Source organism: Garra rufa, chromosome 21 (assembly GCF_049309525.1).
Source record: "Garra rufa chromosome 21, GarRuf1.0, whole genome shotgun sequence".
Classification (NCBI taxonomy): domain Eukaryota; kingdom Metazoa; phylum Chordata; class Actinopteri; order Cypriniformes; family Cyprinidae; genus Garra; species Garra rufa.
In genome coordinates this window covers 1,540,247-1,556,177 of record NC_133381.1, presented here as the reverse complement: position 1 = coordinate 1,556,177, position 15,931 = coordinate 1,540,247, and the positions used below count along the sequence as shown (strand labels likewise).

General features: G+C 40.2%; 1 protein-coding gene across 1 annotated transcript; it reads left to right on the top strand.

Annotated features, from left to right (window-relative positions):
* Positions 1-6,465: 6,465 nt before the first annotated feature.
* On the top strand, positions 6,466-14,478 carry thbs1a (thrombospondin 1a). The gene is made up of 23 exons (XM_073826527.1): positions 6,466-6,562; positions 6,637-6,708; positions 6,796-7,358; positions 7,646-7,721; positions 7,805-7,897; positions 7,984-8,093; positions 8,235-8,360; positions 8,847-8,943; positions 9,036-9,209; positions 9,291-9,467; positions 9,548-9,721; positions 9,816-9,943; positions 10,035-10,187; positions 10,284-10,502; positions 10,578-10,685; positions 11,122-11,281; positions 11,368-11,486; positions 11,571-11,805; positions 11,894-12,121; positions 12,205-12,476; positions 12,554-12,651; positions 12,900-13,039; positions 13,132-14,478. The coding sequence occupies exons 2-23, from the start codon at positions 6,645-6,647 to the stop codon at positions 13,140-13,142; spliced, it is 3,525 nt and encodes a 1,174-aa protein (XP_073682628.1). The 5' UTR covers positions 6,466-6,562; positions 6,637-6,644; the 3' UTR covers positions 13,143-14,478.
* The last annotated feature ends 1,453 nt before the right edge of the window (positions 14,479-15,931 follow it).

Here is a 15,931-nt window from a genome sequence, read left to right as displayed (position 1 = left end):
CCAACTGATATCCAATTTTCTTATTACAACAAAACTAAGCAATATTTAAATCTCGTAACAGAACAAAACGAACTTAGATATTTAACTTTTTTAACAGAACAAAACTTAAATATTTATCTTCATTTACAGAACAAAACCAACCAATATTTAACTTCATTAACAGAACAAAACCAAACGATATTTAACTTTGTTAACAGAACAAAACTTAGCGATATTTAACTTTTTAACAGAACAAAACTTAGATATTTATCTTCATTTACAGAACAAAACCAACCGATATTTAACTTCATTAACAGAACAAAACTTAGATATTTGTCTTCATTTACAGAACAAAACATACCGATATTTGACTTTATTAACAGAACAAAACCAAACAATTTTTTTAACAGAACAAAACCAAACAATTTTTTAACAGAACAAAACCAACTAATATTTAACTTTTTTTACAGAACAAAACCAACTGATATTTCACTTTATTAACAGACAAAACCAGATATTTAACTTTTTTAACAGAACAAAACTTAAATATTTAACTTCATTAACAGAACAAAACCAAACAATATTTAACTTTGTTAACAGAACAAAACTTAGCGATATTTAACTTTTTTACAGAACAAAACCAACCAATATTTAACTTCATTAACAGAACAAAACCAGACGATATTTCACTTTATTAACAGACAAAACCAGATATTTAACTTTTATAACAGAACAAAACTTAAATATTTAACTTCATTAACAGAACAAAACCAAACAATATTTAACTTTGTTAACAGAACAAAACTTAGCGATATTTAACTTTTTTACAGAACAAAACCAACCAATATTTAACTTCATTAACAGAACAAAACCAGACGATATTTCACTTTATTAACAGAACAAAACCAGATATTTAGCTTTTTTAACAGAACAAAACTTATAGATATTTAACTTTTTAACAGAACAAAACCAACCGATATTTATTTTCATTAACAGAACAAAACCAAACAATATTTAACTTTGTTAACAGAACAAAACCAAACGATATTTATCTTCATTTACAGAACAAAACATACCGATATTTGACTTTATTAACAGAACAAAACCAAACAATTTTTTTAACAGAACAAAACCAACTGATATTTAACTTTGTTAACAGAACAAAACTTAGCGATATTTAACTTTTTTACAGAACAAAACCAGATATTTAACTTCATTAACAGAACAAAACTTAGCGATATTTAACTTTTTTACAGAACAAAACCAACCAATATTTAACTTCATTAACAGAACAAAACCAGACGATATTTCACTTTATTAACAGAACAAAACCAGATATTTAACTTTTTTACAGAGCAAAACCAACTTTTAAAACCGATATTTAAATCTCTTAATACAACAAAACCAAATGGTATTTAAATCTCTTAATTGTATAAAACAGAATATTTTAATCTTTTTATCATATAAAACTTGATTTTCTTAATGTAACAAAACCATCTCATATTTAAAACTCTCATGCAAAACTGACTATTCTTTAAATCTTCTTTAAATCCAGAACAGTAGTGTTCTTCATAGTAGCATGACTTTCTGTAAAGCTGCATGTGCTACGCAAACATACTTGACTTGACTTGATCTCCTCATTAATCTCCATCTCTCACAGCCGTGTTGTTCATCTGACAGCTTCAATCACATCCAGAAGCATGAAGCAATCTGCAGAGATTTTCAAGCTCTTGTTCCCGGAAGGTCAAGCGTGTCAGAGATGAGCAAAAGCGTGTGTTCCCTGAGGACATGTGCTCCTTCACCCCGTTACCTACATACATCATGAGTCCAGACTGAGCCCTGAGGACGCGGCGGGGCAAAGAGTCTAAATAACAGCATCTGTGGACGGATGATCCACAGCACGTTCAGAGGACCAGCTAGTAACTACCTGACAGGACTGAGAATTCCTGGCAAAGGACGTAATTTGAATATAAGGAAGATTACTGTCATAACTTATGTCCTGCTCGTAATGTGAATGATTCATCAGTGACATTAGTCTACAAAAATAATTGTTCATCTTCATAATCCTAAAACAAAATGGTCTGGAAACAACATTCTTTCCAGCGGACCTCATCAATACCTTTTATTAATCCACCGCTTTCACCATTTGATCAAATATCATGTTTCACCCAAATTACACAAGAAAAATGGATTGCAAACGACTAGTTAATGCACTTCAATGTTGTCTTCATGACTGAACAGGTACTGTGCAAATCAGGGAAATATGCCAAAATAAAGCAGCATCAAAGAATGCAGAAGTTATTTTCATATAATTGAGATTGAGTTATAGTTATTATTTTTATCAGTTTTCATTTTTAGTTAGTTTTCGTAAAAAAATGTTTTGTTGTTGTTGTTTTTATTAAATGTAGTAATAAAATGCACATTTGTATTTTCCATTGTAGTAGTTGTGTTTTATATATATATGTGACCCTGGACCACAAAACCAGTCATAAGGTTAAATTTGACAAAACTGAGATTTATACATCATATGAAAGCTCAATAAATAAGCTTTATATTGATGTATGGTTTGTTAGGATAGGACAATATTTGACTGAGATACATCTATTTGAAATCAGAAATCTGAGGATGCAAAAAAATCAAAAAGACTGAGAAAATCACCTTTAAAGTTGTCCAAATTAGGTTCTTAACAATGCATATTACAAATCAAAAATTACATTTTGATATGTTTACAGTAGGAATTTTACAAAAAATCTTCATGGAACATGAACTTTACTTAATTTCTTAATGATTTTTGGCATAAAAGAAAAATCAAAAATTTTGACCCATGCAATGTATTTTTGGCTATTGCTACAAATATACCCCAGCGACTTAAGACTGGTTTTGTGGTCCAGGGTCACATATATAAAACACAACTACTACAATGGAAAATACAAATGTATATATATATAGTTTGCATTTTTTTCCAGCTTTAGTTTCAGTTAATTTATTATATCCAGGTAAACTAAAACTGAGGAATGTTGCCTTGCCCACTAGATCAAATAGAAGGTTTTTCATATGTTGTTTATTTCAAGTAACAAAAATGTTTTTGAATGTTTTTATTTTAGTTGTAGTTTTAGTTAACTATAAAAACCCTGGAATGCAGACTGGTGGGTTGATGCAAATGTCAAGCATTTGTTTTCTAGTATACTTCAGATGCAGAAAACCCCACTAAATCTTCATTTCCATCTGTGAAATCCGAGAGTTTGACTAAGAGCCGCTCAGGTCAGTGAATGAGAGCGAATGCATGTTTGGATTGGAGTGTTTGGGTCAATCAGACAGTGTTTGTCAGACCACATCATCTAAACTGCCTTTATTTAGTTATGGAATATTTTCCAAAGAAATGAAAAGCGGTGCCATGAAAATCTGAGGAAATGGCATCATTCCTGAAGGACAAATCTCTCGAATGATCGATGTGAGGAAGGATCCAGATCTTTTGTCTGAGTGTCAAATTAAACACGTTGACGTTCTTGAATTCAGGGGAACTCGGTCTTTGTCGAAGCTTGACAGCAGCGCCCGCGGCCAAAACCAGAACCGATGCCACTGACTCATCATTTATTGGAAAGTTCCAGGCCTGAGGCGATAGAGCCCACCATCACCCTCAGGTCCACACACATCCGATCTGAGGGAGAGTTTCAGTGACGTAGGTCTATAAATCCTGCTTGACAGATATAGAATCACATCACCTGCTAATTATGAAGACAAGTACAAAACTGTTACAGGTGTTATATGTCATAGACGGATTGAAATCTGAATTTAGTTTCAGATTTTGACTGTTTCACCAATGGATCCTCTGTAGTGAATGGGTGCCGTCAGAATGAGAGTCCAAACTGCTGATAAAAACGTCACAATATTCTACAAAACCCCTCCAGTCCATCAGTTAACATCTTGAGAAGACAAAAGCTGAAACAAATCCATCATCAAAACGTTTTTAACTCAAATACATTGAGTCCGTAATCCATATTAACACTTCCTTCAGTGAAAAAGTGGTCTGGTCTGAATCAGGAGAGAAATCTGCACCATTTCAATCAAGCATTGTTTACAATCCAAAACAGCTCTAAAACAAATATGTGTCTGGATTTTGATGTGAGAGACAACAGGAGATGGACTTTTTCATCTTTTTAGTTAAAAACATCTTAATGATGGATTAGTTTCAGCTTTTGTCTTCTCAAGATGTTAACTGATGGACTGGAGTGGTTTTGTGGATTATTGTGATGTGTTCATCAGCTGTTTAGACTCTCATTATGACGGCACCCATTCACTGCAGAGGATCAATCAGATGTGCAATGACACATTTCTTAAAATTTGATTACCTCATCATTTTGGATGGCTTGAGGATGACTAAACTTTGAGCTAATTTCAATTTTATGTTTCAACTCTTCCTTTCAGTGTGCAGGACCAGACTCACGCACTCAAAATCTTCCACAGGTAAGCAACACTCGTGTTTTCTTCAGTAAATGTCTGTGAAGTTAAAGCTGATGGTACAGTTAAAATCTGACAGTCATTATGAGGATGTTTTTCATCTTTCACAGGCTGAACAAAAAGCTTTCGATGGTTTGTTTTTTGCAGATGTCCGATAATCAGATGTATTCTGGAGCTCCGTATGTTCGCTTTACTTTATCTTCATCTTCTACAAGTTCATCTGACCTACTTCTGTCACAATTACAACTACAATTCATAAGCGTGAGGTCATTTTCTATGAGGCAATTTACAATTCAGAGCTTCTGTAATCAATCTTATAAATGTTTGACCGCATGAGTCTGTATCTGATCAGACGCTGCTGGAGAAGCTCCCAAAACAAACTTCACTCCAGTCTTCCTTTGCTTCCTTTTCTACTGAATGACATTCGAACACTTGAATGTGTTTTGCGACCACTGTCTTCATTACATTATACATTAGAGGAATTACATGCACTGATAAACTTATGTCATATTATCATTATTTTTTCAGATGACGCAGTGCAGAGATGTTGGAGTGTGTAACTGTTGATCGTCTGTTTGTTTTAAGCTCCAGAGAGTGATATTGAACAGGCGTTCGGTGACACACATATCTCTGTGTATCCACTGGAAACACTGACATCAGGCCGGTTCCGTCGAGCCTTCAGAGGGCTTTGTGTTGCTCTGTGCCGCCCACATGCGAGCGTCAGCGGGCCTGTACCATCACACCGCTCGATTTTACAAGCCATGACTGCATCACTATAATATTTGATGTTTCCTGGGCGTTTACATAATTAAACACACACACACACACACACACACACACACACACACACACTGGCTGCATTAGAATCTGTCAAACTGGAGAAAAATCATCTTAAGGATCAAACTAATTTTGATTTCATGAATTCTTAAGATGCACTTAGTTGCCAAGGTATAGATAAATTTGACTAATATGAGGAATAAATCACAGTTATAAACAGGAAATACCATAATGTCCAAATTTGAACTTTTTAAACACAATCCTAATGGAATGCTAATGGAATTTCTGTCATAACAAATGATTCAGAGACCAAACAGAATCCTGCTGGATGAGCGGAAAGTCTTTCATTATTTAGTAAGAAATGAATGACAGTAAAGACATTCATAAGTGTTTCAAATAAATAAACGTTCTATTCATCTGTGAATCCACAAAATGCTCTTTTTGTTGACATTTATACATCATCTGAAAGCTATAAATAGAAAAAATAAAAAGCTTTCTATTGATATATGGTTTGTTGGGATAGGACAATATTTGGCTGAGATACAACTACTTTAAAATCTGCGGGTGCAAAAAAATCCAAATATTCAGAAATTCGCCTTTAAAGTTGTCCAAATGAAGTTCTTAGCAATGCATATTACTAATCAAAAATTAAGTTTTGATATATTTACAGTAGAAAATATATTTTCATGGAACATGATCTGTACATAATATACTGATTTTTTCCATTTAAAAAATCTATAATTTTGTCCCATACAAGGTATTTTTGGCTATTGTTACAAATGACAGCTTTTAAATGTTTCTTGAGCATCAAATCAGTATATTAGAATGATTTCTGAAGGATCATGTGACACTGAAGACTGATGAAAATTCAGCTTTGATCACAGACATCAATTATATTTGAACAGATATTCAGATAGAAAACAGCTGTTTTAATTGTAACAATATTTGACTCGGCTGTATTACTGATTTTGCTGTATTTTGGGGTAGAAGAGAAAATCTTACTAACCCCAAAAATTCGATTTGCCGTGTATAATATTTATATATAAAGGTCATTTTTGGCTTGTGTGTGAGCGAGTGTGTGCGCGCCCGCGCAGCAGATTGTTGGCTGATGGAAAGTTTGCTGTGGAATGTGCAGTTTTTTCTCCTGATGTTGAATATGCGCGTCCTGCTGAACGCTGATTGGTCGAGAGCGCAGCTGAAGAATGTGTGAAATTACTTAAATAGAGCTGGAGTGTCCTGTGCGGATAGAGCAGAACATCTCCAACACAAACACAAACACACACACACTCCAAGATACCAGGGAATTTCTTCTTCAAATCTTCTTCACTATAAGAGTGTCTCTCTCCAGGTGAGTGTTTGTTTTTTAGCGTTGTGAGTCTTCACAGATATAGACAGATGTGTGATGATGTGATGTGATTTCAGAGGGAATCATGATTCTGAGAGGACTTGTTGTGTGCCTCTTGTTGTGGAGTTCGGTGAGCACCAGACACCTAGGTGAGGAGAAACTTTCAGCTTCTGTTTTCTCATATGTTTGATGTATTTGTGCGCGCTCTTTAACGCGTTTTCTCTCGGAATCCGCAGAAATGCCTGACGATGACACTGTGTTCGACTTGTTCGAGCTCACAAACGTCCATAAGAAGCATCACGGAGTGAGTTTAGTGAAGGGACCTGATGCAAACAGCCCCGCGTATAAGATCCTCAACCCGAACCTGATCCCCTCAGTGCCCGAGCTCTCCTTCAGGGACCTGATCTACTCCATCCAGAGCGAGAGAGGCTTCATCTTCACCGCCAACCTCAAGCAAGCCAAGCGCACCCGCGGCACCCTGATCTCCGTGGAGAGGACAGACGGCAGCGGGTCCGTCTTTGAGATCATCTCCAATGGGAAAGCCAACACCGTGGATCTGGTGTACTGGACCGCGACCGGGCAGCATGTGGTGTCCATTGAGGACGTGAACGTGGCGAACGGGCACTGGAAGAACATCACGCTGTTTGTGCAGGAGGATCGAGCTCAGGTCCATGTGGGATGCGAGGAGATCAACACTCAAGAACTCGATGCTCCGATCCAGCAGATCCTGAATCAGGAGAGCGCGGACATCTCGAGCCTGAGGATCGCCAAAGGAGCCGCCAAATCTGATCGCTTCATGGTAAGAATCTGGATGAAAGGATCAGAGCTGTGTGATTGTAGTTAGCTGTGGTATTATGCTAATTATCGTTGTTGTATAAACTTTCCATTTGACGCATATTTTCGTCCTCTAATGAGATGTCTGGAAACGCGTAAAGACGCGGTTAATGCGCGCAAAGCGCTTCGTCTTTAGCGAGTGTTTTTGTTTTACAGTCTCCGTCAGAATGTTCCATGTAATAGTAGCTGTTGGAACTGTGTTCGGTTTTTTTTCTGCCAGTCACGGTTTTTGACCATTATCCTTTTTTCCAGGGAGTTCTCCAGAATGTGCGGTTTGTTTTTGGAACAACGCTGGACGCGATTTTACGCAATAAAGGATGCGAGAGCTGTGAGTGTTTAATAGAGAAAAAAACTTTTTATATTCTCAAATGAAAAGTATGTATTTCTAAAGCTTATGTGTTGTCCATACAGCAACCTTCATCACTGATGTCATGACCCTGGAGACCCCCGTGAACGGATCCAGCCCGGCCATCCGCACTGATTACACCGGACACAAGACTAAAGGTCAGATGATCGTCATGTGCTTGTAATGTGTCTGGGGTCTCATCACGGACTCGCAAAGTTAACGTCACAATCCTGTTCCTCTTCAGATCTGCAGGACATCTGCGGTTTCTCCTGTGATGATCTGTCCAGCATGTTTAAGGAGCTCAAGGGACTCGGCATGGTGGTGAAGCAGTTGTCAAACGAGCTCCGCCAAGTGGTGAGGATCAAAACCATCTGTCTGTCTGTCTGATGTTCATATGTACATGTCTCTCCACCCTGTTTCTCCTCTAATGCCAAAGAGTTGTTCCTTCCCTCACATGAATTGAAGTTGTTTCTTTGTTCTTTTTCTGGCTTTCAGACAGCAGACAACAACTTAATCATGACTCAGATTAAGATCCACGAAGGCGTCTGCATGCACAACGGCATCGTTTACAGAGACAAAGACGAGTGGACGGTGGACAGCTGCACCCACTGCACGTGTCAGGTATGTTCAGTGTGCTTTTTACTTAATGTATAGTGGTCAGTATTTATTTAGCTTGGGTAGCTGGTGGTTAAGTTAGTCAGAAGCCCTGGATGCAAAAGGCAACAAGGTGCAATTTTTTCCTCTCTCAGTCCATTCTGTGTTTCTGTCTCCGCACACATGCATCTAAATGGCCGGGATTCAGGAATGTTTTAATTGGTGAGTGATACCCGCTGTGTCTGGTTTCCGGTGTGTGTCAGTGTGTGTGCGGTTGTGGCCGCTGACTCAGTGTGTCTTCTCCACCCTCATGCTGGCCACATTAAAACACTTTGTTAGTCCGGTCAGATGTATTCCCCTGCTGCCCGCTCACAGTTTATATCACCACACCATTTTCCTGCCAAAGCCGGGGGTCACTTTTTATTGCCAGCTGAGAGGCGTTTATTTCTCATCCATTATGTGCAGCTGTTGGGATCGTGCGATTAAACTTGCTTCAAATATTTTATTTCGCAGAACTCCGCCACTGTGTGCCGTGAGATCTCCTGTCCTCTCATGCCCTGCGCCAACGCTACCGTCCCAGACGGCGAATGCTGCCCGCGCTGCGGAACACGTAAGTCCAGTTTCAGAATTGATTACTTTGGTTATTGTTCATCTGATCTCTGGACACATTTGGAGACATTTTCTCTGATTCTTGTCTTCAAGCGAACGACGCGGGTGTGGACGGCTGGTCTCCCTGGTCCGAATGGACACACTGTTCGGTAACCTGTGGCAGAGGCATTCAGCAGCGCGGACGCTCTTGCGACCGGATCAATAGCAACTGCGACGGCACATCTGTCCAGACGAGAGACTGCTATACTCAAGAATGTGACAAGCGCTGTGAGTTCAGCAACATGCACTACTGGCATCATATTTGGATCCCCAAGCACTTCTTTAATGCTTCCTTCTGTTTTCATGCAGTCAAGCAAGATGGTGGCTGGAGCCACTGGTCTCCCTGGTCTTCCTGCTCAGTGACGTGTGGCGAGGGCGTCATCACTCGCATCCGCTTGTGCAACTCCCCTACGCCTCAGATGGGTGGAAAAGATTGTGAGGGAGAAGGCCGTCAGAACGAACCGTGCCAGAAGGACCTGTGCCCAGGTGAGTGTTTGCAACTATTGAAGTGTTTGGAGAATATAACCTGAAAACCCAAATGACCCTGTGTTCTCTCTATGTCTCAGTGAATGGAGGTTGGGGACCCTGGTCACCCTGGGATTCTTGCACCGTCACGTGCGGTGGAGGACTGCAGCGTAGACACCGTCTGTGTGACAGCCCAGTTCCCAAATACGGTGGAAAAGAATGTCTGGGTGACTCCAAAGGAACCCGTCTGTGCAACTCCCAGTCGTGTCCAGTTGGTAAGGCGTAAAATGCTTCATTGATAAGAATCAAGCTGAAAATTCTTGTCGTGGGATATCAAAATAAAACACTGTTTGATTCTATCATGAACAGATGGATGTCTGTCTAACCCGTGCTTCGCTGGTACCAAATGCACTAGCTTCCCCGATGGCTCTTGGAAGTGCGGCGAGTGTCCGGTTGGATACACTGGGGATGGACTCCACTGTCAAGACATTGATGAGGTGAGGTGTCATGATAATAAAGACAGATAGATAGAAACCTCTAAATGAAGATACCAGTGTTTCTAAATGTTCTTAATTTTGCTATCTGCAGTGCAAAGACGTTCCTGATGCTTGTTTCGTGCTCAATGGAGTCCATCAGTGTGTGAACACAGAACCAGGCTACAACTGCCTGCCTTGCCCGCCACGTTACTCTGGACCCCAGCCCTTCGGCAGGGGAACGGAACAGGCCATTGCCAAAAAACAGGTTAGACTAGTCTTAACAACAGTGTTGGTGATGGGAAGAACCAGTTCTTTCTCCTTGCGTGAAGTGTTAACCAACATTAAATCGACTTGTTTACAGGTCTGCACACCTAGAAACCCATGCGAGGACGGCAGCCATGATTGCAACAAGAATGCCAACTGCATCTACCTGGGCATCTTCTCTGACATCATGTACCGCTGCGAATGTAAACCAGGCTACGCTGGGAATGGTCACATCTGCGGAGAAGACTCTGACCTCGACGGCTGGCCCAATAAAGACCTCCAATGTGTGGAAAACGCCACCTACCATTGCAAGAAGGTATGTGAGAGTTTCATAACCATATCCCATTATGCAATGAGGTTACAAAATCTTCATCAAAACATGTCATTTCAGGACAACTGTCCTGACCTTCCCAACTCTGGGCAAGAAGACTATGACAAAGATGGAACTGGAGATGCTTGCGACAATGATGATGACAACGATGGGATCACTGATGACGGGGTGAGTTGTAAACATATTGTTCGTCTGCGAGAGCATTTAGAGATGACTGTCATAGCTACTGCTTAAAAAAGAAAGAACGGAGTGAACAAAAAAGAGAAAGGGAGAAACCTTGCCAGTAGCAAATAAATAAAGCATTTATGGTGGCTTCCATCCAGCCGGTCTAACATCCATAATTCAAATCGTACACTGGGAAAAAATTTGACTGGGCAAACAAACAGTCAAAGTCTTGAAACCAAACGGTGCATTCCAGCACAGCTGTGTCCCAAACCGTCACGTCCATGGCATATCGCTTCAGACATTAATTTTGTTTAGTGCTTTTTTATGATGTGTGCGTGTATTTATAAATTTTGGTTGGTGAGGTAGAGAGCATCTCCAGATGTTTTCTGTCTTTCTGGTTTCATCACTAACTTGGCTCGATGTTCTTGTTTTGAATCAGGACAATTGCCCATTCATCTTCAACCCAAGACAGCATGACCACGACCGCGATCAAGTTGGCGACCGCTGCGATAATTGCCCATACGACAGTAATTCAGAACAGACCGACACTGACAACAACGGCGAGGGTGATGCGTGTGCCATCGACATCGATGGCGATGGTAAGTCTTCCGTCACGTAACCCGATCGACAAACAAAGAACACAGAAACCATCATAAGGGTGTAACACTGAAATGTATTCATCCAGGCATTCTAAACGAGAAGGACAACTGTCCATACGTGTACAACACTGACCAGAGAGACACTGACGGAGACGGAGTCGGTGACCACTGTGACAACTGCCCACTGGAGCACAACCGTGACCAGGTGAGATGCTTGAACTTGCTTTTCTAAAGCATGAGTGTCCAGTAACAGAAGATGAAGGCTGCAATAATTCATTTGATGTCACAGATCGACTCTGACTCGGACAACATTGGAGACAAGTGCGACAACAACCAGGACATCGATGAGGACGGACATCAGAACAACCTCGACAACTGTCCTTACATCCCCAACGCCAACCAGGCCGACCACGACAAGGACGGCAAAGGAGACGCCTGCGATCACGACGACGACAACGACGGTGTGCCTGATGACAAAGACAACTGCCGACTTGCCTTCAACCCGGATCAATTGGATTCGGACGGTGAGTCACCACTTGCGTTGATTTTAGTTTATGTGAAATTTTCTTTGTGTTCCACATTCTGAATTCGTGTCTCTTTTCTCCCAACCAGGTGACGGACGAGGTGACATCTGCAAGGATGACTTCGACGTTGATAACGTGCCAGATATTTACGATGTTTGCCCGGAGAACTTTGGCATCAGTGAAACAGACTTCCGCAGGTTCCAAATGGTTCCTCTCGATCCCACAGGAACGTCCCAAATCGACCCCAACTGGGTCGTCCGTCACCAGGGCAAAGAACTTCTGCAGACCGTCAACTGTGATCCTGGCATTGCTGTTGGTAAGTCCTTGAAAAACACCAGCTCATGTTAACAAACATTCCTTCATCTACATCCAAATGTTAATCCTCTTGTTGTCCCTCAGGTTTTGATGAGTTCAATGCCGTGGACTTCAGCGGCACGTTCTTCATCAACACGGACCGTGACGACGACTATGCCGGCTTCGTGTTTGGCTACCAATCCAGCTCACGTTTCTATGTGGTGATGTGGAAACAGATCACGCAGACCTACTGGTCTCATACACCCACTAAAGCACAGGGTTACTCTGGACTGTCCATCAAAGTAGTGAACTCGACCACAGGACCAGGCGAGCACCTCAGGAACGCTTTGTGGCACACTGGAGACACCGAGAGCCAGGTACATATCATTCTCAAGCATTCAATTGAGTTGGGTGTTTGAAATGTCCCGCTCACTTTATTTTGAACCATTTGCAGGTGCGCACCCTGTGGCACGACCCCAAGAACATCGGCTGGAAAGATTACACCGCCTACAGATGGCAACTGATCCACAGACCCAAAACCGGACTCATCAGGTGAGTCTGGAAGCCTATTTTAGATCGGGGTGCCCAGTCACGTTCCTGGAGCTGTACTTTCCTCAGCTTAGCTCCAGCCCTCATCAAACACAAGCTAATTAAGGAACACTTGACAGCAAGGTTGGAGCTGGTCCAGGAACAGCATTGGGCAGCCTTAACTAAAATCAACCACTTTGTCCTAGTTACTAAATGACAGCTATTTTGGAAAAGAGCCTTCACTCACTGGTGTTCTTTTGATTGATTTTTAGAGTTACCATGTATGAAGGCAAGAAAGTCTTGGCTGATTCAGGAAACATCTATGACAAGACATATGCTGGAGGAAGACTCGGGCTCTTCGTCTTCTCCCAGGAGATGGTTTACTTCTCAGACCTCAAATACCAATGCAGAGGTAACTTGTTTGAATGATTTTGCATGATATTCCTCTTTATAGTTCTCTTACTGTTCTGGAAAGCTCACAAGTGTTTGTTTACTCTCTTGCAGATTCATCATAACAGTTTTCCTGAAGGATGTGCCTGTTATGTCTTCTTTTCTATCGGTTTAAATGTGTTCTGTGTTATAAAACTCTTCTGTGGATCCAAACCTGGAGGCCAAAAACGTTCAGTCTAAACAAGGACCACAGGAGCAAGTCGAGCATCAATACTTTCATCTCATCGATCTCTAAGCGGCTCTCGGCTTGTTTCTTCTCATGCGACTGGTAAAGGGAAGTTCTTCTGTAATGTCACCTCAGATCTGCTGTGGACTACGATCATGACACTAATGAACTGAAGCAAACATTTCCCCTCGATTCTGGTGGGTTTGACATCCCACAGGAGGAACTGTTGAGGGGTGACGCACAGGACGGACTGTCGATTTGACTTTGTGAAAGCGTGTTCTGCGTTGAGACATCCAGATCTTCAGGACTCCATAAGTTACCTATTACCCCCCCCCCCTCCTTCCAAATTGAGCAGTCTTCATGTCTGCTTTTGATGTTGACATCCAAAGACTCTTAATTTCACTGTTTATAGAGTGGAGTGCTTCTCAGGGCTAGAAGGACCTTTGTCATTTGCCGCTCAATGCGGAAGTTCATGTCTTTGGTTAATACGCAGATGTCCTGATGAGCTTTTGTATAATCATTTACAGCCTCAAGAGTTTTTGTGGTTCTAAACAAGCAGAAATGAAAAGGAAGCGGAGATGTTGCAGAGGGATAATAGGCACGCTTGTTTAATGTATTTATTGTGTTGAGAGGAGATGGATGCATGAGAAATCATCTCAGTGCCACTTATTACTGAAACAAACAGAGAACAACTGGAGCGTCTCCTTCCGTCCGGGAGGGGAATGAATGGTGAACAAAATATGATGTAAACACACAAATATTACCTCACTGTTGTATAATTGAACTCAGCAAAAATTGCAAATTATATTTGTGCCATTTATAATTCAGTTCTATTTTGTTTTAGAGCTACTGTATGTAGTAAAACATTAATTTTGTAAATAATCAAAGAAAAAATCTTTTTTTATGAGATGCCCCAGTAGAACATGAATGGAAAGTTGTTAATATAGTAATATAGTAATATGTGCCTAATTCTTTTTTTTTTTTAAATAAGTTATTGGTAAAGTTGTTTTTAATGATGTCTTATGTGTAGATATATGCTATTTAAATAATTTATAAGGAACTGTAACCTGACATTGGAAGTGTTTGTATAAACTCTTTGCACACTGATGAGGATTTTCTTAGTTTTTTATGTTTGAGGATGCTTCGGTGTCAGTATCGTTACTAGTTTTACACAATAATGTTGTTTAAGTCTTATGTAAAATCAATGACAATAAATTCTTTTGAGTAAAAAATGACTTTTGTTTTTAGTAGCTTTGAATCTGCTTAAATGACGTCTTCCCTTGACGGACGACATGCGCTGGGCTCCGTCTAAATATACAGTCGGCTGGCCCGGTTTCTAAAAGTTTACACTATAAATCTCACAGAAATCCCGTCCATAAATAAGAAGTTGTCTTAAGTAGACATTTTAATTGTGGAGTCTGTCTGTGGTGTGGTTTATGGTTGAAATGACTCAGGGTTACTGCTACAATAAAAGCTAATTTGGTTAAAAGAGCATTTTAAAAGCCCTCTATTTTCTCACGTTCTTTCGCATGAAATCCGGGATCTTTTATCGGCAGACGCTCGGCTCACCTTCAAGGTCAGGAATGCCGGGAATGCCGGAGTCGCTGTAACACGTCCGTACGAACACGACACCACACTCACCAAACACTCGCTCGGGACGCACTGCCAGATTAGAAATGCCATGCTTTACACTCAATCATCTACAGTTAGTCAAGACACTCTGAGCTCTAGTCATAGATTCAGTTCACTACTGTTCAAAAGTTGGGCTTTTAATTTTTTTGCTCACCAAGGCTGCATTAATTTGACCAAAAATACCATAAATCAGTAATATTTTCTGTGTGAATATCTGTTACAATGTAATTAATTTTTTTGATCAAAGCTGAATTTTCAGCATCATTACTGCAGTCTTCAGTGTCACACGGTCCTTCAGAAATCATTCTAATACACTGATTTACTGCTCAAGAAATGCTGCTTATTAAGTTAGCTTGAGGCATGCTAGTAACATGCTAACAACAGGCTAATCATGCCAGAACCACCTTAACAACATGCTACACATGCTAATGATGCTAGCAAAATGCTAGAAACTTGTTAATCATGCTAAAAACATGCTAACATGTTATTGATGCTAACAACATGCTAATGATGCTAGCAAAATGCTAGAAACTTGTTAATCATGCTAAAAACATGCTAACATGTTATTGATGCTAACAACATGCTAATGATGCTAGCAACATGCTAGTAACATGCTGATCATGCTAACAACATGCTACTATCATGCTAACAACATGCTAGCAAATTGCCAATCATGCTAGCAACATACTAACAACATGATTATCATGCTAGAAACATGCTAGCAAAATGCTAGAAACTTGCTAATCATGCTAAAAACATGCTAACATGTTATTGATGCTAACAACATGCTAATGAGGCTAGCAACATGCTAGTAACATACTAATCATGCTACAATCATGCTAAAAACATGCTAGCAACATGCTAATCATGCTAACAACATGCTAGTAACATGGTAATTGTGATAAATCATGCTAGCAACATGCTAGAAACATGTTAGTAACATACTAATCATGCTACCAACATGCTAGAAACATGCTAATCATGCTAGCAACATGCCAGTAACATGCTAATCTGGCTACCAACATGCTAGTAACATGCTAATCATGCTACCAACAT

Bases quoted from the DNA above. Each gene is read 5' to 3' on its own strand.
- thbs1a (XM_073826527.1), top strand. From the start codon at position 6,645: ATGATTCTGAGAGGACTTGTTGTGTGCCTCTTGTTGTGGAGTTCGGTG. The intron at 7,722-7,804 runs GTGAGTGTTTAA...TTGTCCATACAG, and splicing joins CAATAAAGGATGCGAGAGCT to CAACCTTCATCACTGATGTC. The intron at 10,686-11,121 runs GTGAGTTGTAAA...GTTTTGAATCAG, and splicing joins ATGGGATCACTGATGACGGG to GACAATTGCCCATTCATCTT.